General features: G+C 38.4%; 2 protein-coding genes across 5 annotated transcripts in view; one reads left to right on the top strand and one right to left on the bottom strand.

Moving 5' to 3' along the window:
* The window catches only part of myl12.1 (myosin, light chain 12, genome duplicate 1), a 5,270-nt gene extending 4,920 nt beyond the window's left edge, over nucleotides 1-350 (bottom strand). Inside the window, exon 1 of the mRNA XM_043245355.1 lies at nucleotides 196-350. The gene's annotated coding sequence lies outside the window, so the exon portion shown is untranslated. The remainder of the gene's footprint in view (nucleotides 1-195) is intronic.
* A 3,103-nt stretch (nucleotides 351-3,453) lies between these two features.
* Nucleotides 3,454-23,814, top strand: part of myom1b (myomesin 1b) — a 39,413-nt gene continuing 19,052 nt past the window's right edge. For 2 of the 4 annotated variants that reach the window (XM_043243141.1, XM_043243142.1), the window contains exons 1-14: nucleotides 3,458-3,656; nucleotides 12,790-12,945; nucleotides 14,289-14,381; nucleotides 14,453-14,541; nucleotides 15,732-15,776; nucleotides 17,148-17,306; nucleotides 18,150-18,311; nucleotides 19,275-19,416; nucleotides 20,206-20,402; nucleotides 20,476-20,529; nucleotides 20,723-20,847; nucleotides 20,953-21,136; nucleotides 21,937-22,111; nucleotides 22,994-23,115. In XM_043243141.1, the coding sequence (XP_043099076.1) occupies nucleotides 14,317-14,381; nucleotides 14,453-14,541; nucleotides 15,732-15,776; nucleotides 17,148-17,306; nucleotides 18,150-18,311; nucleotides 19,275-19,416; nucleotides 20,206-20,402; nucleotides 20,476-20,529; nucleotides 20,723-20,847; nucleotides 20,953-21,136; nucleotides 21,937-22,111; nucleotides 22,994-23,115 (1,519 nt within the window). In that variant the 5' untranslated portion in view covers nucleotides 3,458-3,656; nucleotides 12,790-12,945; nucleotides 14,289-14,316. Of the gene's footprint in view, nucleotides 3,657-4,486; nucleotides 4,685-8,205; nucleotides 8,341-9,647; nucleotides 9,823-12,789; nucleotides 12,946-14,247; nucleotides 14,382-14,452; nucleotides 14,542-15,731; nucleotides 15,777-17,147; nucleotides 17,307-18,149; nucleotides 18,312-19,274; nucleotides 19,417-20,205; nucleotides 20,403-20,475; nucleotides 20,530-20,722; nucleotides 20,848-20,952; nucleotides 21,137-21,936; nucleotides 22,112-22,993; nucleotides 23,116-23,814 lie in introns of all 4 variants that reach the window. The other 2 variants (XM_043243143.1, XM_043243140.1) reach the window with 2 other exon arrangements.

Genomic DNA, 23,814 nt, shown 5'->3' with positions numbered 1-23,814 from the left:
TTTATGGGCAATATTTACAAAAAGTTTACTCAGAAAGCCGAGCATATCGCGGCTAGTTTATTCTCCCCGCTCGTATAAGCTACACGTCAACCACAATATATGGATAGGATTTAATAAACTCACGCTAAATACAACCACTACGAACAGCGATTAAAGGCGCGTTTTAATATCGTAAAAACAAATGCACCCTCTCACCGAACAAACGAGATCGACGGTTTCCAGCCGCGTTCAACCACCGCCCAAACTTCCGGCTTTCAGCGTCGCTTCCGCAAAACACCGCGAGACTGGAGGGGTGTCCCGGATGAAACATAACGATTCGCAAAACGCGCCGTGACACGCGTGAAATTCGTTTAAAACGCTCTTCGCGACATTTACACTTTTATCACGAGACCAAGTACATTAATAAAATATTATAATCGCGCTTAAACACCTTTATCGCCGGCATCGGTTTCTGTAGACACGCCCCCAACAAATTCTACGTAATCGTTCTAAAACATGACCATATACGGTCTAAAATCTATTTTTCCCGTTCGGCGTGAGAATATGTAACATTTATTGCTTTTTTCTCTAACGTGGTTAATTAATCGATCGGGACAGAATCATTAGTTTACCGTAATATATAACGTACCTGAAAACAAAAATAAAATAAAATAAAAACAATCTCTAAATGAGCGCCTGATATATTTTGAAATTAAAATTAAAACAAAAAAACAGAGAATCTGCATATATCGTAAAAAAAAAAAAAATTCAAACGTTTTTCAAAAATACTTTTAAAACGTAAAAAGGCATCAAAATACCTAACAGGTAAATATTTAAATGTAACACAACTTAAACATACATTTTATAGGTTTGTATAATTTCATAGGTTGTATAAATTATAAATATAAATAAAAAAATATAAATAATACAGTAGGTGCATGATGTATTTGATGATGTAACTACACTGACAAAACTTTATTTTAATAATGCATGTCGAGTCGAATTTGGAGAGCATGACAGAAGCTGGTATTCAGCTGGACTGAAATGTAGAATTGCATTTCTGCCACCAAAGCCTTTCTATAAATATTTTTTGGAGGCTGCATTCAAAATCCATTCTCAAAGATCTGAGGGTGTTTCCTCAATGGAGCGCTATCATTCATAATCAGGACACGCAGAAATGAGTTATACAGCGTGGCCACACGAGAGCGCGCTTCTACAAGCTTGCTTAAGACGTTGCAGCTTTTGGGTTTTAAAAGACAGGCAATAAGACAACAAGCCGATTTTCCACCAAGCATTTTGTTCAGTAGTCCAGGATTGTTCTGCATTGCGTTCACAATTCTGGCATGTGAAAATGCATGATTTTCTGCGCAGTGAAATTGACTTTTGTGGTTTCACATATTCTATATTCTGCAGAAGACGCGGCGCAGCAGCTGTGTTTAAACCCATGCTGCAATCCCAGGGTCAGCCAAACGTGTGTTCTTCCAAACGCTATTACAAAGACGAAAATACACGGGCATATTCGTGACAACAACATTCTCGTAAACAGGCAGCTACTCTGAACACGCACACACACAAATGCGAGCTTTTCCAGGAAAAAAATGGGATTATTCTCTCTTGGTTTGACTGGCATCAACGTAACTGCAAGCGCGCGCTTTATTGCGTATTCCTAGGTGTTTAGGAGGGTTGCATTCTGTTTAAGATGAGCCTATGATTGTAAACAAAGCATCCATAGGATATAAAAAAAAGTTTAAAGCATGAAAACAAAAAACCAAAAAAATGGATGCGTAATTATGTAAGCAAGACATATTAAACAGTGAACACATTATACTTCACACAGAGATACAACCTGGACAAAACTGTTGAAGTTGAAGTATTTTATATGATTGAGTAACACCTGAACATATTTTACTATGATTTTGAAGCATTGTTTAAAAAAAAAACATCATAAAAAAATGAAACTAAATTAAGAAATTAAACTCTTAATCAACTTCTGAAAGCCGGTTATGTTGTAACGTCTCACGCAGGTTTAACAGATAAGCATAAATGGTGCCAAACTGCCTACAGAAAACAAACAAACATAGAAATAGCTCTCACACACACACACACACACACACACACACATTGTTGCTGCCATGTGTTGTATGTCATGGGGGATAACAATAGCGTGGCTATTGTTAGTGCAGACCACAGCTGAGATGAAGGCCTTGGAAAAGAAGAGAACTATAAGGTCAGAGGCTTATGAAGGTAATCTAACCATTTCTCCAAACCGGAAAAATCTAGTTTGGTAGTACAGTGGGCCCAATAAGTATCCATTCTCCCCTCCAGCTTTGCTTGATGGTCTCTGGCGTGAAACCTTCTTGACACGAGAGAAGAATCCTCATTACTTCTCATGTTCAGCTTCAGTTTACCACACACTCTCAGAAATAAAGGTACAAAAGCTGTCACTGGGGGCGGTACCTGTTTGTTCCTAAAGGGTCCAAGTTGCATGTTTGTTCCTACAGGGTTCATTTCAGTAGCTTAAAGTTACATATTAGTACTTAAAGTGTACATATCTGAACCTAATAGGTACAAAAGTGTACCTTTGTTGAAGACATTTGGTGACTCACGGGTCTTAGTCATTGACATAAACGCCGGAGCATATACGGTTAAGGTTAAGGTGGACGCCAAAATTGGCTCCAAACGAAGATATTAGCATGAACGTCAACGGAAGATTGAGCTAAAAGGTTTAAAAGACCAACCACAAAACTGGCCAGGCTGAACCACCGTGCCATCTCTATCTTTGTACCAGTTTTCAAAACCTTTAACCAAACGGTTCAAAAGTTATTAGTGTAAACATCATTGCTTGTTCTACCCAGCGGGTTGGTCAGACTGAAGCTCCAAGCCTCTTCTATCTCTTTGCCAATTCATACAGCTTCATACGAAAAGGTTTGTAAGATATTAGAATGAACATCAATCCAACTTTGACCTAATAGGTTTAAATGACCACTTAAATAAAACAACTGGCCAGGACGAACCTCCAAACCTCCTTTACCTCTGCACCAATTTTCAGAGCTTTTTACCAAACAGTTCAAAGGTTATTAGCATAAACATATTTGACCCATTGGTGGCGCAAGAAGGTTTGAAAGACCAACCTCAAACCAAGTCAGACTGAAGCTCCAGCCCTTCTCTTTTTCTTTTTACTATCTAAAAAAAACAAAGACTTGTGTTCGAGAAGAATAAATTACAATTATGGGTATTAAACTCTTTCCTTCAGAAGGACTCTCTTTTCAAATGCGCAGAAGTGTAGAAGAACCTGCTATCGTTCTTGCTTATTAGTTACGTAATAACCAAAACCATTCAAACTTGTATTATTGTATACGACAGCCCTATAAACTAACATCATCGTAGGCCGATTGATTTAATTGGTCAAGAGATCAGTTATGAGGTGGAACGCGCGGCGTAAAATGCGCCGGTGCTCCTGTGCACTACGGCTATATTTAACGGCCCCCGTCGCCTTAAAAGGTCGTGAGAGTCGCTTGGACATTCCTGCCATCGCCAATATTATTTTTGTTGTGTGGAGAGCAGCTCCCGTTCAGAGCGCCGCGCCAGTTTGCGCCTTCGCTCGGATTCGGATCTCGGTCGGGTTCCTGACGCGCGCCTCTCCGAAAGACTCTCGGCTGTTTGCAGACCTTGGCGAGGTGAGATGATCCTCCGCAGGGACGAAGGGAGTCTGTCAGGTGAAACGGGGGAGGTTTTCTGAAATCTCGTGGATTGTGCAGTTGATGCTTAATCTCTATCGTGAAGGGAAAACGCTGTTGGAAGCACTAGATGATATCTGAAGTTAAAAAACGTTCACCACAAAGTATATGCTTTTAGACTGAGGTATAGACTTTAAATGGCAGCATAGCTTTGGCCATTGGGAATCAGTTAATGAATTGTTAAATTGCAGCATGTAAATGCCTGACAACCCGATATTAAAATTAACCTTGTAGCCAAGAAATAATGAATGATAAAATAAATATTATTAAAAAATATGATTACTCTTTTTACTCATAATATAAGCGGTTTAAAAGTATCTAGGCTATATATATGTATATATATATATATATATATATATATATATATATATATATATATATATATATATATATATATAATCATTGCAATTAATGATTATGTAAATTATGTAAATATTTTCGAAACATATGCTGTATGTGTGTGTCTTTATATATGCATAATTAGCATACGCAGTACACGCATATATAATGCCCATCAAACTTTTATTTCGGATGCGATTAATGACCGCTAATATATTATTTCTTGTTTAAGACATCGGTCAGATCTTACCGAAAAAACCCCATCAAGGCAGTTCTTTTTTTAATTAAACATATAAATGAACGGCATTTCAAAACAAATTCGGACGCAGCAATAAAAAATAAGCTCGGAGGAAAAAGGTGCACTGATCGAGCCTGCCTGTGAAATGATTACTGCCGAATCAATGTAACGCTCGTGTGTAATATGTTGCTAGAACGTTTTGAATCTTCTGACTAAAAGAGCTAGAGAACTGAGCTAAAGAGGACGCGATGTCGGGATCGATACCGTTCTACCAGAAACACCACCGCCACTATGACCGCGGCTACCGTAGCCGAGAGACGGAGTCTGCTATCAGCCAATACCAGCAGAGCTCTAGCACTTACTCTTCACACGGCAGCAAAAGCAGCAAGGGGTAAGAGAGCATGGAGAGGTCCGTTTCATCAGCAGTAAATCCTTCCCGCTCCCATAACCTGAACCCATTCCAGCAGCCGGCTCTTCCTTATAATACACTTACCGTACCCTTTCCCTTGGACACCAAACGACCCACTACTGTCGCCTCTCTCTCGTCTGGTCTAATCTGTATCCCTTAAAACACAACGCTTACTGTGTTTTCTGCATGCGTTGTGCTCGCTGCTGATCACGTTCACTTACGATACCGGCTTTAGCTTTGGTGTAAAAAATCTGCTGTGTTTTTTCACGAAGTTTTAGTGGAGTTTTACAGTACTCCTGGAGTGCTTCTTGACTTGGTGTGAATCCTTTTAGGCCTTTCTGTGGCTTGGATTCGGTCCCTCTGGTCACGTGACCGTTGGCTTGATTTGTCTAGGCCGTTGCTTACCGGATCACTCTTGAATGTCAGGGGGTAAGGTTGTCTTGCGCGTCTTGTAATGAGACTAATGTAACCGTAGCTTCAAGAATCTTACGACAGCTTGCACAAACCCAAATCTTTCAATGCCCGGTCATGATTTTATTGCTTTCTTCATCGCTCGGTTTCGCGTCGTAATATAAATAGCATTCATAACATAACTGGCCGCTTCATTTGGCGCTCTTGACGTCACGGTGTATTTATAGGGGCCACAGACGTAGATGTTGTTATGTGTGCCACATGCATTATGCATTTACATTTCTGAATCGCTGTATGCATCCTTGTGGGATTAAGAGGCCAAATGCTTAAAGTGGCTTTGATTAGATTATCATAGCACAACGAAAACGATCTTAATACTTATCGAGTTACATTTTTTTATGAATCTACACGCAGATAAAAGCCAAAGCTCATTTTTTGGTATTTAAATCCATAGTTTTCCACTGTATTGTATGTCAAGAATAATCACCTGATGCAAAGGAAAGCAGGAAAATAATATGCATTTTTGTGAGAGAACCGCAGGGTAAAAATATGACCATCCTGGGTTTTATTACAGTTTAAAAAAATCATATTTCATAATAAGATAAATAAATCAAGAAAACACATTCATTAAGGGTTTATTTAGCTCTAGATCTTTCGAATTTGAGAAGCGGAGCTAGTTTGAAAGTTTGAAAACTTCTCCTTGGAATGAAACGCTTTTATATTTCAGTCACTTTGGATAAAAGCTACCGCTGAATGAAAAATTTCGCTTGCGTTATTGACCGCTTGTTTTTCCAAATCCATCCGACATTCATCCATCCCGATGACCATTCATCCAGGGTTTTTTATGTATTTGTTTATTTATCGGCTGAAGCTTTTCTATTGGTTGTCCTTGTACGTTAGTAGCCTTATGCATCGGTACGCATGCTTTCGGGCAAATTACTTTTCAGTGGCCTTCAGCGCGATATCAAAACAGCAAGGAACAAAGCCGAAACCCAGACATTTTAGACAGTTTGGGAAAAAAGAGAACATATGCACGCTCTCTCGATGATGTCATAGAAGAGTTCCAAAAAGAACTATTTTGTCTTGCTTTAAAGAACATTCAAAAAAAGAATATATATATATATATATATATATATATATATATATATATATATATATATATATATATATATATATACTTTCAAGAGGCTTTTGTGGAATGGAAAGATTCCATACATGCTTAACATTCTTCGTGGAACCTTTATGTTTAATTGTGTACAGACGCATCACCCGTCCGGCTGGTTTACGTTCCAATTTTTTTTACAAATGCTCCGAATACTAAACACACAGACCTCGCTGAAACATTTGTCTCCAGCCGGCACAGATCCCTGTTTTACGAGCAGGACATAGAGCGTCACAGGACGGCGGGTTGGCCTCATTAATCACGTTATCCTATCATACATTCTCCCAAATACCTGAAAGCTTTTCCATGCTGGGGGGAATATGGTTTTTGTCCAGCGCTGGCTGCTCTTAGTTTTTGGAGCACTTTATCTGTCCTATAAGTGCCCCCACCTTCTCTCTCTCTCCTCGAGAGTCTATTTATACACACACTCGTGAGAGGCATGAGGAAGATAGTGATGTGAAGGGTATATGAAGGGTGTAAGTCGTCTGAAGGCATGAGCGTAATGACAGATCAGAAGCAGAGGAATCGGGACACACACACACACACACACACACAAACTATGCAGATCCTAGCCATCGGAGCAAAGGTAGCAGGGAAACAAGGCTCGGGTTTACAGTCTTAAAAGACTTAAACGAGACTTAAAAGACAGCTGAGGATAACCCAGAGTTTAAATACTCAGATGATACAGGAACAAATGAGCAGCAGGTGTGCTGAGTGAACAGGAGTCCGTTCTCAGGTGAGCAGGACCTCTGCTGGTGAACGCCAGGCATCACAACAGATGGAGAAAGAAAGTGACTTAGAAAAGAATGCACACAGACACATGGCAAGGAAACAGATCCAATAAAACTTACGGATGAGGAATGTTATGGCACAACAAATTAATTCTTTTAATATTATACTTGTCACTGAGAACGCTATTAACTTAACTACTGTATTCCTATTTTAATTTTGAGAAAATAAGTACACTTTAGCATACTAGCTAAGCAGGACTTATTCAGTAAACAATAAACACTGTAAAGAATAAATGTACATTAATGAAGGAATTTTTACGGGTGTTTTATCTGTATTATAGGTTTTGCACTAAATTGCATTGTTTTAGAGTTATCAAAAGTTTCGGTAAAATTAACGGATAAATACATCTTCCTTACCGTACTTTAAATAAAAAAACGTAAGTAAATAAACGCTGAACTTTAGGCTACTTTGTTGATTGTTATTATATGTCACATTTCATCGTATTTAAGTCCTTTAAAATATGGTTAAAGTACTGCTGAAAGTATTTATGGTAAACTAAAATATAATGTTATTTCTGCTGAGACTCGTATGTTATTTATTTAAACCTGTATTCGTAATTACACGTTTGTAATGGGGAAGTTGCACTTGCGTACATTTAAAATACACACATTTTAGTTGTTAGTGTTATCGACCACAGATAAAATGATGATTTACATGTTAGTCGACACATCAAAACGAACGCAATAAAGTAAAACGATTAATTTGGCATTACTGCGAAGTGCACTTTTTAATGCGTTCTCAAGCATTTTAATAAACAAACCTTTAAAGGCACTTAAGCGGTCTTTTACGATAAATGCAATCACGGTTAATGGAAGCGCACTACAAGAGCAATTCAGATACAAGCGAAGAGGTGCACAAGAGGTTGTATTGAAGTCAAGTGAGTCGTGTTGAATTGTTTAGTATGGAGTAGAAAACTTAAAACTAAGTGTAGACTGGAGGGTGTACTTCTGGCCATTAATCAAGCTTTTATTGGAGGTTTGTCGTAATTCAGGACCGCTGAGGTGATTAACCTCCTCCCCACTCATTCCCTTAACCCTCTCCAGACGAGCTAACACGCTTCCAATACACGTAATAGCATGCGAAAGAAGTGCTGGAGACTCACAAACATGTGTATGTTGCAATTTCTGCACCATTGCAGCATCAGAGCTGCCACGTACACGGCTCTAGATGAGTCCGGGCTGAGTCCTCTGCCCAAGAGAGCCAAACCGACGTATCTGGCCATGGACAAGGAGAACCAGATCATCGGTTATGTGGTGCCCATCTTCAGGGGCAGGTAACGAAACATCCTGGGTTTTGTTTGTGTTGGAACAAACACACGCAGCTGTTCCACACGTCATGTTTTCTATTGTTAGCACGGTATCATCGAGCACTTCGATAATATGCTATTTATAGCCCCATGCATGCACAAAGTTTTAAAAAAGGCTGTGCATACTGTAGGACTTTATGGTCATGTCCCACTGAAGAAATGATTCATCATTGTTCTTTAACCCTTCTGAAAAAGACGTAAAAATGTGGTAAAAAGCACTTAAATAATATTCTTTAAAAGAATGTACTTAAGTGTAGTGTTTTTGGACACTTCATTAAATTAAAGAGAAATGCATTACATGTTACATTTATATTAAATGCAATAAAGCTGAACTTTAGGGTGTTTTTTTGCTCAAGTAGGGCTTAAGTACATCTCTGTATGTTATAATTAATTAGGATGTCTTTGAAATGTGTGTATTTATGCTGTACTAAAATATACTGTAATAACTTAAACTTGTATGTCATGTATTTAAGTGTACGCGTAATTACACATTTGTAATGATAAATATGCTATTTATTACAATAAATGTTCATTTTAAATGTCATTTCAAACAGATTTCTGTTAAAAGTACTTTACAGGTGCTTTAGTATGTTAGTCAACACAGCAAAATAAATACTTTCTTAAAGCTCAACGAAAGATTAAAACATGTAAAATAATAAAAGGTTTTAATTTAACATTGTTACAAAATGTTTTAAAAGTATACTTAAGTGTGCTGAGAAACATAAATTGTCAATAAATCACAATATGTACTTATGTAAAACAACGAAAAATGGTAAAACGATATTTGGAATATAGTTTATTTCATTAATATGGCATTTTCTGCAAGTATCTTCTAGTTTGAAGATTTGAAGTACACTAAAATGCTCCTTAAGTAAAAATGAACGTCTTTTTCACGAGGGAAAGTCTTTGATGGAAACAATAATTGATTGAGGAGCCTTTCAGCTGATTGTATGTAAGAAAATAGGCTATATATTTCACACTAAAATCAATCATCATTAAACGTGAAGAACAAGAAGATCTTTTGAAGAATATTGGTGGTCCAGTATTTAATAGCAACCAAAATTCTTCGAAACATCGGCTTCGGTGTTTGAGGGCGCGTGAGCTACGCCTTTAGGGTGGATGCGTCGGAAGTATGCGAGGCGGCTGTCCACTTTCATTCATGAGGCCTTGTTCATACGCCGCACGCGACGAAATGTATGCCGTGTCGTGCTTCACTGCCGTGTTTCAGCGGAGAGGCGCGCGAAAGTGACGCTTCGTGTGAATTCCCCCCTCGGCCGCGAGTTTGAGAGCGGCCTGTCGGACGCCGAGGAAGCGCGCGCTAAAGAGAGCGCCGGATATCTGGCTCGCCGTGACCTCTTCGCTAGCGGCGTGGAGTCAGAGCGCATCGAGCACAAGTCCCGCAGAACCGTCGTGAGGGAGTCTGCCGAGCGCATCTCGCTTAGCAAGAGGGTCAGTGGAGATAAGATTTAATATACAGTTACACTTCATTTGTATTTATAAGTTGCTCTGTGTTCAGTTACAGTGTAATTACGCATTTAAGTGCTAATCCACTACATGGGCTTATTCTTTGGTTATGTTTCAGACTAGGGTTTGGTTTGTAATTATGCGTACGTGTGTAACAAGACATCTTGAAATAAAGTGTTACCAAATATACATATACGGTTCTTAATGAATGGCTGTCTATCGAACAGTAACAGTTTTTACTTAAATGAAAATGTACCAAGTGCAAACTGTTGGACTGCGGCTCTGACAGCTCCCCAGCTTTATTAAAAGAAGCATATGCCGAGTACAGAAATAATATAGGCCTACTTTAAAATATAATTAAGTGTAAATTGAATGAAATATGTGACTGCAATTAATTGCATTTTATTAGAGTGCTTTTAAATGCAATTAATTGCATTTTATTTTATTAGAGTCCTTTTAAATGCAATTAATAGCATTTTATTTTTTAGAGTGCTTTTATATGCAATTAATTGCATTTTATTTTATTGGAGTGTTTTTTATCCATTTATATAAGCACATCTTTTTTACTATATAAACATATTTTCTACTATATAAACATATATTATTAAAAGATGCATATGCTTAGTACAGAAATAATATAGGCCTACTTTAAAATATAATTAAGTGTAAACTGAATGAAATACTTGACTGCAATTAATTGCATTTTATTTTATTAGAGTCCTTTTAAATGGACTTAATTGCATTTTATTTTATTAGAGTGCTTTTAAATGCAATTAATTGCATTTTATTTGATTAGAGTGCTTTTAAATGCAATTAATTGCATTTTATTTTATTAGAGTGCTTTTAAATGCAATTAATTGTGAGTGCTTTTTACATCTTTTCTACTATATAAACATACATGTAGCCTAAAATTTACACATTGCAGCGTAGTGCAAATAAATAGCTTTTTGATGTAATACTGAATAACACACAGCAGTTAAAATTATAATCTAGCACTTTACATGTGCTTTAGCTGTTAGGCAACACATCTTCAAAACACAATGAAAGATTATTGAAACAACTTAAAATATAGGTTACGGTAAACGTCCGGTAACACTTTATTTGAAAGTGTCCCTGTTACTCATCACATGCACGTACTGTTATAAAAGCAATACATTATGCATTACTTACATGCAGGTAAAACCCTGATCCAAGTACATGTAGCTAAATAATACTTCTCAGTACATAAAATGTGTAATTACACTGTTACAAGGTATTAAAAGTTGTTTAAGCAGACTTTTAATTTGACATTTCAAAGGTTATAGAGTCTCCTAAGAGGCCTTTTATTTCATTAGTATTAAATTATCTGTAAATACAGTATTCTTTTAAGATTTTGAAGGACACATTCGGTACAGTTAAGTGCACTCTTTTTTCACAAGGGTAGACAAGCTTCACTCTTTTAACACTCTCCTAACCCTATGTATTGAACTACAGTATATAACTCAATTGACTTCAATGTTATCTCAGAGCGTATGTCTATTGATTCGGCGCATGCTATTAAACACAAAGGTAAAATTACACGCTCTTTATAATTTGAACTAATTGTGCAACAGGAGATGCATTTGCTGTAATTGTAGGCTTTGAAGAACGCCATCAAACTCATGCATACTGTATGTTGCCTATTTTTAGATAGAAAAAGAGCAAGAAAGTATCACGACACAAACTTTATTTAGTTCCGATCCTGGTGCCAGCAAACCGTTCCGCCGCGGTGCCGGATTTCAAGGGCTGTAATGTTTTATGTGGTTGTGTGTTAATCTGTGGTGTGTGTTAAAGTGACTATGAAACTACTGTTGTCGACAAGTGATGTGCCGATCATCGCCGAGGGAATCCTCAAGGAGATTATATTTACACTGACATGACTGGACAAATAAAACCAACGACTGAACAAACTCAAGGGACACATTAAATGCGCAACACGTTTCGTGCAGATACTGTGTGAATCGTTTATAAATAGAAGATAAATAGACGTTCATGTTTACCATGCATTACTGTAATTGATCTGAGCGGATTTTGTTTTTGTGAACAATCATATTTTGGTATGTCACCTTAACATCACTTGTCAAAAATAAGTGCACTTAATTGTATTAAATGTGTACTTGTTGTCTTAAATGCACATTAAAAAAAAATAACTGCAGATAATATTAATGACATAAAAGGTGACTTAAGTGATTAAAGAGACACTTTCATAACTTTCTTAACACACTTAAGTATGCTTTTTTTAAAATGCACTTTGTAGTAATGTAAAATTAAAGTGCAGTTAATTAGATGTGTTACTTAACGTACTAAAGCACATGTAAAGTACTTAAATTTATTATTTTAACTGTATATATTCAAAATTTTGAATAAAACATTACAAATGTATTTACAAAATATATAAATACGTGACATAATTTTCAAAAGAGATATACTTACATACTTAAGACATGCTTGTCATTCAACGGTATTTAACCCTATTTCAAATGCAATAGAATAATATAAATGTAACCTATGATTTTAACCTAAGCATTTTCACTAACATGCAATTACAAAAACATTACATTTACCTCACACTTAAATTCTCTTTTTAAAAGTATGATACAGTGCACTTCTTTTTCACAAGGGATATTCATGACAGGAGCTGAAATATTTAACTTTTCTCAAACAAAGTTAGTAAAATATAGGTGCATGATGTTTAATTCCTGTGGCTATATTTCTGTTGCAATACCTTGATTTTAAACATTTCCATTGTAAGCGTCATTACTGTGCACATGTTTGTTGTTGTTTTTACAAATCAAAGGATTCGTCTAAACTTGGATGTTGACATTAATGCATTTGGTCATAAATGCACTATTGTTTTCTGCACTTACACAATGCATCTCCGACCAAAAATGTTGCCATTTTCTAAACACTATATGAATGACTGCATGTCCTCAGATCCATGAGAACGAAGAGTACCATAAGCGTCTGAACGAGGACAGCCTGATGCACACTCCCGAGTTTGTGATCAAGCCACGATCCCACACTGTTTGGGAGAAACAGTGTGTGCGGCTGCACTGCACCATCTCAGGATGGCCTGAACCACGTCGTGTGGTGAGCTCAAACACACATGCACAGACATACATACATACATACACAAACACACACGCACCTGCTTACACAAACACACATGCACACACATACACAAACACACATGCACCTGCTTACACAAACACACATGCACACACATACAAACACACACACGCACATGCACACCTGTTTAGACAAACACACATGCACACACATACACAAACACAAATGCACACACATACATAAACACACTGCACCTTTAGACAAACACATGCACACACACAAACACACACACCTGTTTAGACAAACACACATGCACCTGCATACACAAACACACATGCACCTGCTTACACACACACACACACACAAACACACACACGCACCTGTTTAGACAAACACACATGCACACAGATACACAAACACACATGCACCTGCTTACACAAACACACATGCACACACATACAAACACACACACAGATACACACACACACCTGTTTAGACACACAACACACATGCACACACATACACAAACACACATGCACACACATACACAAACACACATGCACCTGCTTAAACAAACACACATGCACACACACAAACACACATGCACCTGTTTAGACAAACACACATGCACACACATACACAAACACACATGCACCTGCTTACACAAACACAAATGCACACACACACAAACACACACACGCACCTGTTTAGACAAACACACATGCACACACATACACAAACACACATGCACCTGCTTACACAAACACACATGCACACACACACAAACACACACACGCACATGTTTAGACAAACACACATGCACACAGATACACAAACACACATGCACCTGCTTACACAAACACACATGCACACACATACAAACACACACACGCACATGTTTAGACAAACACACATGCACACACATACACAAACACACATGCACCTGTTTAGACAAACACATATACACACACATACACAAACACATATGCACCTGCTTACACAAACACGCATGCACACAAACACACATGCACCTGCTTACACAAACACACATGCACACCTGTTTAGACAAACACACATGCACACACATACACAAACACACATGCACCTGCTTACACAAACACAAATGCACACACATACATAAACACACATGTACCTGCTTAAACAAACACACATGCACACACACAAACACACATGCACCTGTTTAGACAAACACACATGCACACACATACACAAAAATACATAAACACACAAGCACATACATAATGGCCTGCATAACGCAACATTTTATTTATATTTGTGAAATGCACCAGCAATGATTTCTAGTGGATTTGTATGTGGATTGAGATCTCGTTCTTCTCTTTTAGGTACAAGAACAATGTTAGCATCGATCCGATGTCCAAACCAGGGAAGTACAAAGTGGAGAGCAGCTACAGCGTCCACTCCCTGGAGATTAACAAGTGAGCGCACACGGACCTGAAGCAGTGTCCTGCGGTGCTCGAGTGTGTAACATGTCTGCCTGTGATTCCAGGTGTGACTTCGATGACACCGCACAGTATCGCGTGTCGGCTATGAACAGCAAGGGCGAGGCCTCGGCTTTTGCTTCTGTTGTCGTCAAAAGTAGGTCTGAAATAATCATCCTAAAATCCTCCTAATGAGAAACACCAAACAGTCGTAATAGCAACAACACAAATGGAAGAAAATTGGATAAAGTCTCTTCTGCTCGCCAAGGCTGCATTTATTTGATCGAAATACAGTAAAATACTGTAATTTAAAAGAACTGTGACTATTCTGTGTGAATATGCAACCAGATGCAAAGCTGAATTTTCAGCATCATTACTCCAGTCTTAAGCGTGCTGCTGAATATTTTTGTGAAAACTGTAATACGCCACCATTCAAGAGTTTGGGGCAAGCGAGATTTTCTTAATCTCTTGACTGATAATGATAAGGAGAACCACTATATTAATATCAAATAATTCTAAATGTGGCTCATAATTAATAATAACCGAGCAAATCAGCATATTACAATGATTTCTGAACGATCATGATATGTTTTTGATCAAATAAATGTATCCTTGGTGAGCACAAAAGAGCATTAAAAATCTTTTTATGGGTCAAAAAGACTTGACCCATAACGTACATCCAGTAGTTATCTAAACATTCACCGTGAAATTATTAATTATTATTTGCAGTATATTAAGTACCAATAAATCAGTTAACTTACTACTCGAGGCGTGTATTCATCTGTTTCATTAAGATGTTTTTTTAATGTTTTTTAAAGATGATTTGAAAAAGCCAACTTACTGATCTGTTATTTGAGTTTATTAATATGTCAACTGCAAAGCAATGTCTTAGCAACCACCCAAAATACCCTAGCAACTGCAGAGCAGCACCCTAGCAACCAGCCCAGGTACCTTAGCAACTGCCGAGCAACCGCCTACCACCCATCCCAGCTAACCTGGAAACCACATAGCGATTCCTTAGCAACTACCCCAGGTAGCCTAGAAACAGCCTAGCAAACCACTTTGAGTACCCTAGCAACCACCCTAGAAGCCACCTCAGGTACCCTAGCGATTTTTTTCTGATTGGCTATTTTAAGTATTTCTAGGCTTTTTCAAACCAACTTAACCTTTACCGTCTACAAACGTTACCCATCTAGTTTAATTAGAAATGTCTAAAAATGACCCAATGTGGATTAAATAGCGAGAAATTCACGAAAGTTAGGAAAACGTGACGTTATGGAGTTTCAGTTAAGGGGGTCGTAAGGATGACATTGCCTGATGAATCTTTTTGTGTGATTTGACGTTTAGGATTCAAAGGAGAAGTCGACGAGTCTCTGCCCTCTCCCAGACTTCGTAAGTGTTTCGTTGTAAAACCTGATACTCGCTCTCTTTCACAATTTCTGTACAAGTGCTTTGCTGCAGCGCGCGAGGCTGAGGTTTTTCATGTACGCTGGCTAACGACTGTTTTGTTTCCGATTCGCTGGCGCAGAAAGCAGAAAGCTCGGCTTCGAAGGTAACCTTGGTGAAGGTCTTTTCACAATGTTCTTTTAATGTTTCGGTCTCGTCTGGTTTCCCTGATCATCTTATATGCATGATCGTCTCTTCTCACGTTTTTACTTCTCTATCCTGATGAGTTTGTGTGACATGGACAACGTTCAGGACTGCTTTGATACGTTCCACGCAAAGTGCTGGATTGGTATCTGTTTTTAAATATAGAATTGCTGCTCTCCCGATATCGCATGTTTGTTTCCAATCTCGAAAAATGAAAGATTGAAGCTTTACGATGAGGCCGGTCAGATTGGACGGTTTAATTACTAGGAGTCGCAGAAAATAATTCCATCACGTCTCATAACAAAAACCAAACAAAAGCATGTTTGCTGTAATGCACTTGCAATGTAAATCTAGAGGCAGATGGATCCTTAAACGTCCATTGTAAAGTTCATTATTGTAAACATTGTTATTTTTGTTTGTCATGTGCAACCTGGAATATTCCTTCATATTCCCTCAAAAATATTTAAAGGCAGACTACACCTGGCTTATTACGGAAGCTTGTTTCCACCATGGCATAAATAAATAATAAGTTAATTAAGACCTTTTATCTCACGACTCAGAATTTTTACGCATCTTTAAATTCCGGTTTTAGAATCTCACGTTCTATTTGCTTTCAGAAGTTATCCATGTGTTTTCGGCTCGCATATATATTTTTACAGCGCACAATTCTGGCATTTTTTAATATTTACAATTGAAATGTTTCTGCTGAATGCTAAGGTTGATGCGGTTCTCGCAATTACGACTTCTTGTCTCAGAATTGCGAGACGTGGGCGAAATGAATTGGAAACCAGCTTCCATGCCGAGGACGTGAGATTGCTTCCGTGAATTATAATTTTCCATTCCCAGTCTCTGCGTGTGTATTCATCTCCATGGAGTTTTCTCTGTTTTCTAGTCTTTGTTTGTCTCAGCATCGTTAATGCAAACGTCTTCCCGTAGTCACTAACGCTATCACTATCTACTTGTTTTCCACCTAAATGATGCCTGCTGTCGGTCTCCTCTCGATTCTCGACGAAAGTTCCCCGATTCATTGCACACATCGTACAGTATGAACTGAACGTGGTTTATCGTAAACATGCGTGTCTGTGTGTGCATCATTTTCCGCAAGGTGTATCCTGGGGTCTTACCCGTCCATGCTGTAACGTAAAATAAAGCTGAATGTAATGTGCACTGCAGCACCTTGTCTGGAGTACGGAGTGACGTTCGAGACGCACATCGTGGAGAAGTTCGGTGTGTCCTTTGGACGTGAGAGCGAGACGCTGAGTTTCGGCTGCTCTGTTATCATCTACCCGTCCCTGCAGCGCTTCCAGCCCGAGATAGAGTGGTACAGAGACGGTGAGTCGACGTCTTCGGGGGCCAAACTGACCCTTTTGGCGTTCAAATACGGTCAGGATGTGAAGGGAAGAACTAGCGCTGAAATAATGGTGACCTTATTTTACATTTTTGGGAGCAGAGCATTAAAACGAAGATTCACGAACATTTGAGTTGGTCAGAATGGTTTGGCCGTGTCTGCGCTCTTCAAAGTGCACATTATTAGCGATTATTTCCCATCCGCGCTTTCATGGAACTGTGCTTTAATGCTAACTCAGTAGTTCATAGTTTAGTAGTTGCTAGTCTAATAAATCTGGCCCCAGATATTATAAAGACTGAGACATTTTAAAGTACGTTCTCATAGCCAAACAAACCAAAAAAAGGTTATTGTGACTTTTTAGTTTGCAAATCTCGACTTTTTTTCCAGTTATGAAGTCAGAATTGCGAGACGCAAGGTCGCATGCGCTTAATATTGGACTTCATAACTATTCTGAGAATATATATCACACAGTTAGGAGCGATAAAGTCACATAAAGTCGCCATTCTGACTTTATATCACGCAATTCTGACTTTTTTCACGACTTTTTGCGACTTTACATCTCCTAGTTCTGACTTTATAACTCAAAATTGCAAGTTTGCATCTTTACATGAGAATAAAAGTCAGAATTGAGAGTTTGCATCACGCAATTGTCGCAATGACCTTTTGTAATTTTTATTCGGTGGCAGAAACCGGCTTCCATATTGCAATAATATTTCTTAATTTGACATTTTTACTGTGCAAAAAATGATGAAACCCAAAAAACCATTGACTGTACATTTTCCTAAAATGCATTTTCCGCCTATTCATAACGCGTTTATGTGTTTTAGATAAACTGCTGGTGCCGTCGAAATGGGTTCAGATGCACTGGAGCGGTGACAGAGCGACGCTGACTCTCTCGCACCTCAACAAGGAGGACGAAGGACTCTACACGCTTCGTGTGATCACCAAATCTGGCTTCGAGTCACACTCAGCCTATGTCTTTGTCAAAGGTGAGGACCAACACACCCAGCTGTTTCTAATAGAGCCTGCTGCAGTATCGCAGGCTAAAATATAAACGCTGGTAACATCGTGACACACTCTTTTGGCTTGTACTGTGTGTGAGGTTGGCCTCCCTCCCAGCTCGTCTTTCTTTCTAAATTTATCCCTGTCACGCCGCGTCTTTGCCGTCGTGACATTCAGATGAAGTAGCTGAGCTCTCAGCGCTTCACGGTATAGTTAAAATACTGCAATGCACTTTATAAAACTTCATTTGCAAGTAATCAGCAACACTGCACTATGCTTTGTATAGCATTATTATAGAAATTACACCTGTGTTTACTATAGACGTAAACAGAAAGTTTTCATAAACAAACACAAAGAATTAAATGCTAAATTTTAAGTACATATAAATATTATATATATATATGTGTGTGTGTGTGTTTATATATTATAATGTAAGTGCATATTGAATGCAATGTTTTTAGACATTTAATTGCAAAAGTTAAACTTTTAAGTGCTTTTATGATAACTTAAGTCAGATTCATATTTTAATAAAATTGTCTATGTCTTTGAAATATAGTTGAAGCGTAAAAGCAGGTTCAAGCTTATATGGTAATTAAATATGTTCAACACATCAAAATAAGCGTAAGCATAATGTTATTAAAGCATAACAATTTAAACAGTAAAACTTAATTTGACATTATTACAAAGCACACTTTTTAAAAGTGCATTCAAGTCACTTTTTAACTCACTTAAGTGGCCTTTTATTTAATTAACTATCTGCAAGTACAGTTTTATTAAATATGCTTTTAAGATTTGAAGTACACCGCGAGCGCACATTTAATACAAATAAATACACTACTTTTTCAGCATTCAGCCATTTTCGTAAACGATTTGCAAATGCAAATGCAATTGCAAATGCAATTGCAATGCAATGATTAATTCAGATTTCATTTGATTTCCGTGTTTGTTAGATTCTGACGCGGAGGTTGCAGGAGCTCCTGGTGCTCCCTTAGATGTTCACAGTCTGGACGCCAATAAGGACTATGTCATTGTGAGCTGGAAGCAGCCTGCTGTGGACGGAGGAAGCCCCATTCTGGGATACTTTGTTGACAGGTCACTTCATCTGTGTACAAACATCTCAAAATCAAATAAAGAGCTCTAAATTAATCAGAATGAAGATACTATTTCTATGTATAATGCAAATAAACATAAAAAACACTACACCTCATATCACCGTAAAATCCATATAACACCTTTGGAATGTAGTTGTAGATGGATATTAAAGTAGCTTCACACTTTACAATAAGGCCCAATGACTTTTACAATACTTTTACATCATTTATTAATATTAATTAATGGTCATTTCAGTTGTGTTTGTTTACATTAATGAACGCGCTGCGAATCACCATGAACTATCAATGATATTAACGTGTCTTGCTTTCCTTAAGATTTTTAAATCAAGAAACAAAATGACTTATTATTTTTTAGAAACCGATTAAAATGGAGTTTACGTTTAAAAAAAGAGCAAATATCTGCAAGTGGGAAGTGGAGAAAAAAAATTAAATTAAATAAAAAAAAAAAAAAAAATATATATATATATATATATATATATATATATATATATATATATATATATGTTATATTACCAATATATATAATATATACATAGTATATATTATATATACATTCTTTTTGCATCTAAAGTAAATGTATCTTCCTTTAAGGATGTTCAGATATTTGTATAGGTAAACAAGACAAACTACTGAGGAAAAAACGTATTGTTTTACTAAAATACAAATTTTTTTTTTTTTGCTGTGCACGCATCATTTAATGCCATGAAGACGTTCGTTTTTCTACGAATTAGAATATGGTCTTGTATTTCCCTCCCTTTTCTCACTGCAGGTGTGAAGTTGGCACGTCGCACTGGGCTCAATGCAATGACACTCCGGTCAAGTTTGCACGCTTCCCTGTGACTGGCCTGGTGGAAGGACGAAGCTATGTGTTTCGAGTGCGCGCGGTCAACAAGGCAGGCATGAGCCATCCATCCCGTGTGTCTGAACCGGTCGCCGCTATGGACCCTGCAGACCGCGCAAGAAAGGGTACAGCCTTTACGCCAACAGAGCACATGCACAAAAGCCAAAGCATGCAGTAACATATCCTCTCGTCCCGTAGGTCCTTCTGCTCCTTGGACTGGACAGATCATTGTGACCGAGGAGGAACCCGTGGGTGAGACATTTCAAAAATAATCACACACCTTTAAATGTAGAGGAACAACCACACCCATACTTCAAGTCATAATAGAGACGAATGTAACGTGACTTATTCTCGTTTTCTCATATTGTACCGTATTAAGAAACCTTCCCATTAAAATGGCTTAGCATCTCGTTTGCATTTTGCATTTTCTCTTGAACGGATGTAGAGGGAGTGGTTCCCGGCAGACCTCGCGATCTCTCGGTCATCGAGGCCACTAAAAACTACGTGGTGTTGAGCTGGAAGCCTCCAGGCGACAAGGGCCACGAAGGGGTCATGTATTACGTGGAGAAGGTCTGAGAGCAAAACTGAATGGCCGCCACCATTTGATAAAGCTTCAGTGTATGATGAAGAACGTCGTTTGTAATAGGTTTAGTAATAATGTGTGTGTGTGTGCAGTGTGTATCAGGCACAGACAGCTGGCAGCGGGTCAACACCGAAATCCCCGTCAAATCTCCACGTTTTGCTCTTTTCGATCTGGCCGAGGGCAAGTGTTACCGTTTTCGTGTGCGCTGCTGTAACTCAGCCGGTGTTGGTGAACCGTCAGAACCGACCGAAGCCACTACGGTTGGGGACAAGCTGGGTATGATATATTTAACACAGAGTACGGCCTCTTTGAATACATTATACTGTTATGTTAGCATGTATTAATGCATGGCTCACTAGAACACTTACGGTAATCCTGAGCCCTCTACCGCTGAATCGATCAAACTTTCATGTACTTCGTTTGCCGTTTTATACAAACGCAGCTAGCGCCATCTTAATTACTGATAGCTATTAAAATAATAAAATTATAGGAATGAAAACTTAAAAATAGTAAATACTTAAATACATTTTTTTTTGCCAACAATACACATTTTTATGGATTAAATCAGCTAGTGGGTTACCACTTTTTACAGAGTACTAGCAGGTGAAATACAGTAAAAATCTATGTACAGTAGACTAGTGGTAAAGCTGATCAACTTTATTTGACTTTATTTGTTTTGTTGCATACCTTACATCAAATTTCTCGGGCATTATCAAGGTGTTCTGGCACGGTTTAACTCTTGATTTCTCGTCATATTTTATTACCGTTTTCTAAACCATAGCGAATAATCAGCGAAATAACATTTTGGGTTGACTGCGTGTGATTCTTAAACTCATACGAATATTGAATTTCCATGCCACTACTTTGACGATGACTGGATGACTGTACATGTTTGTTTTGTTTAAACTAGTTTGTTCATCTGGTCTAAAAGCTGGTTGCTGATTTGCTTTGCGGAAAATGTATCTTTATATTCCCAAATAAATACTGCATTCGGAAAACTGTTGGTGGATCTTAAATATGATTCTATAATTGCGTTTCTATTCTATAGTTTCATGTTTTTCGTTCCCTGCCTGCAGATATCCCATCAGCCCCTGGCCGCGTGGTTCCTACCCGCAATACAGACACATCTGTGGTAGTTTCATGGGAAGCGTCACGTGACGCTAAAGAGCTGGTGGGCTACTACATTGAGAGCAGCATCGCAGGGAGCAACGCTTGGGAGCCATGCAACAATAAACCAGTTAAAGGAACCAGGTATAAAGCATCGCTCCGAATGGAGAAATCGTCAAATCGAGATTTTATGTTGGCGCAAACATGCCTTTAGAGATTGAAGGGTTTTATCAAATGAACAATAACATAAGCAGCAATACAATGTTGGCTATTACTTAGCAGGGATAAAGTGATAAACGCTAAATAATACGCTGCGACTTGATCTGAGTGAGTGTTATATGTGTGTATGATTGACCGCAGTCCAATCAGAGCTACGGAAGATGGGAAATGTAGTCCAGGGTGATGTGTGACAGGCTGTGTGGTGTGAGAGTCAATGCAAGCAAAGACGTCCTCTGGTAGCAAGCGAAAGGATTCGGGACAGTTTCAGATTTGAGTTTTAGTTGGTAACATTACACGAGTGGTTGCTGTTTTTTTCCTAGGTTCGATTGTGTTCACGGGGTGCTTCACTCCACACCTCTCTGTCCCTTCTGTGAAAGATGTGCTGATCACTTCCTGTTTTATCAAGCCCCTCCCTCAGAAATCTGGTGTGTTGTGATTGGCTAAAGAAAGAGGCACAGAAAGAGATGCTTTAGAGAGATGCACTGCTTTAGACAAGAATCTACTAGAACCGTTAGAAAGCAGAATCGCAACTCATATATTGAATCGATCTTTTCGTGCATCCCTAGTTTTCTCTTCCTCTTGTCCAAAGCAGTGCGATAAGGCGAGGGCGGGGTTTATCTTGCTTCGTGATGTAACGGACCCCGGGTGTTACTTGTTGTAGTTCCTTACCAGTCATTTTTGTAGGCATTAAAATGCCAGAATTTGTTCTTGAATGGCAGGTATTGTTTATGCTCCAACAGCAACATTTCACAAAAATGCGAAATCACAATCAACCGCCCCGTTTCACGGCTGTATGTGCTCGTGCAGGTTTATCTGTCACGGCTTGACCACTGACGAGAGTTACGTTTTCCGCGTGAGAGCCGTCAACGCTGCGGGAATCAGTGAATTCTCACAGGAATCAGAAGCCATTACAGTTAAAGCTGCTATCGGTAAGTAGTTTCTACACATCTGCTGGCATCATTAAGATCTTTAGCATATGATTTCACGTTTCCAGCTTTCACTTTTTAATCCTGACCGCCGTACTCGACTGTAACCCTGTGTGACACGCTGGTGTCAAGGCCACCAAACTCCAGCTCCGCTCCCTGCTTTTCTCCCAGGGGTCAGGACTTGTAGACCTCCTCTAGTTTGGGTCGCAACCGATCCAACATAGTGGTGACTACAAAACCAGCTCACCCGCTCTCCCACGTGCACTCCTTCCCGCTCCCTCGATCTTTCAAACCCGTCCCCTCTGCATGTCTTTCACGCTTTCACCTTTAACAGCCACGAGACTTTCTGTTTACTTTTCATTCTTTACGTGACACACTTTTATTGAGCACACCTTTTTATAATCAAAGCAGTACTCTCTGGCACAAAAAATCAATGTGAACAGATAAACGTACATTACAACAATAAAACACAATACTTAACAGCATGAATTATATATATATAGGGAACTGGGCTTCATGACACTATGCAAAGAGATTGATTTAGGATAGTGTTTGGTTTCACTTGGTAACATTTTATTTTGTCGGTACCTTATGAACATTCTGTGGACAATAAGTCAACTCACTTTAGTGTTAGTAAGTTACTTATTGTCCACATAATGTTTTTTGATTGCTGTCTCTGTTTGTGTGCTTTTTTAATTTTTT

Source organism: Puntigrus tetrazona, chromosome 7 (assembly GCF_018831695.1).
Source record: "Puntigrus tetrazona isolate hp1 chromosome 7, ASM1883169v1, whole genome shotgun sequence".
NCBI lineage: Eukaryota > Metazoa > Chordata > Actinopteri > Cypriniformes > Cyprinidae > Puntigrus > Puntigrus tetrazona.
The sequence above is the reverse complement of the archived record's forward strand: the minus strand, read 5'-3'. Positions and strand labels throughout refer to the sequence as shown.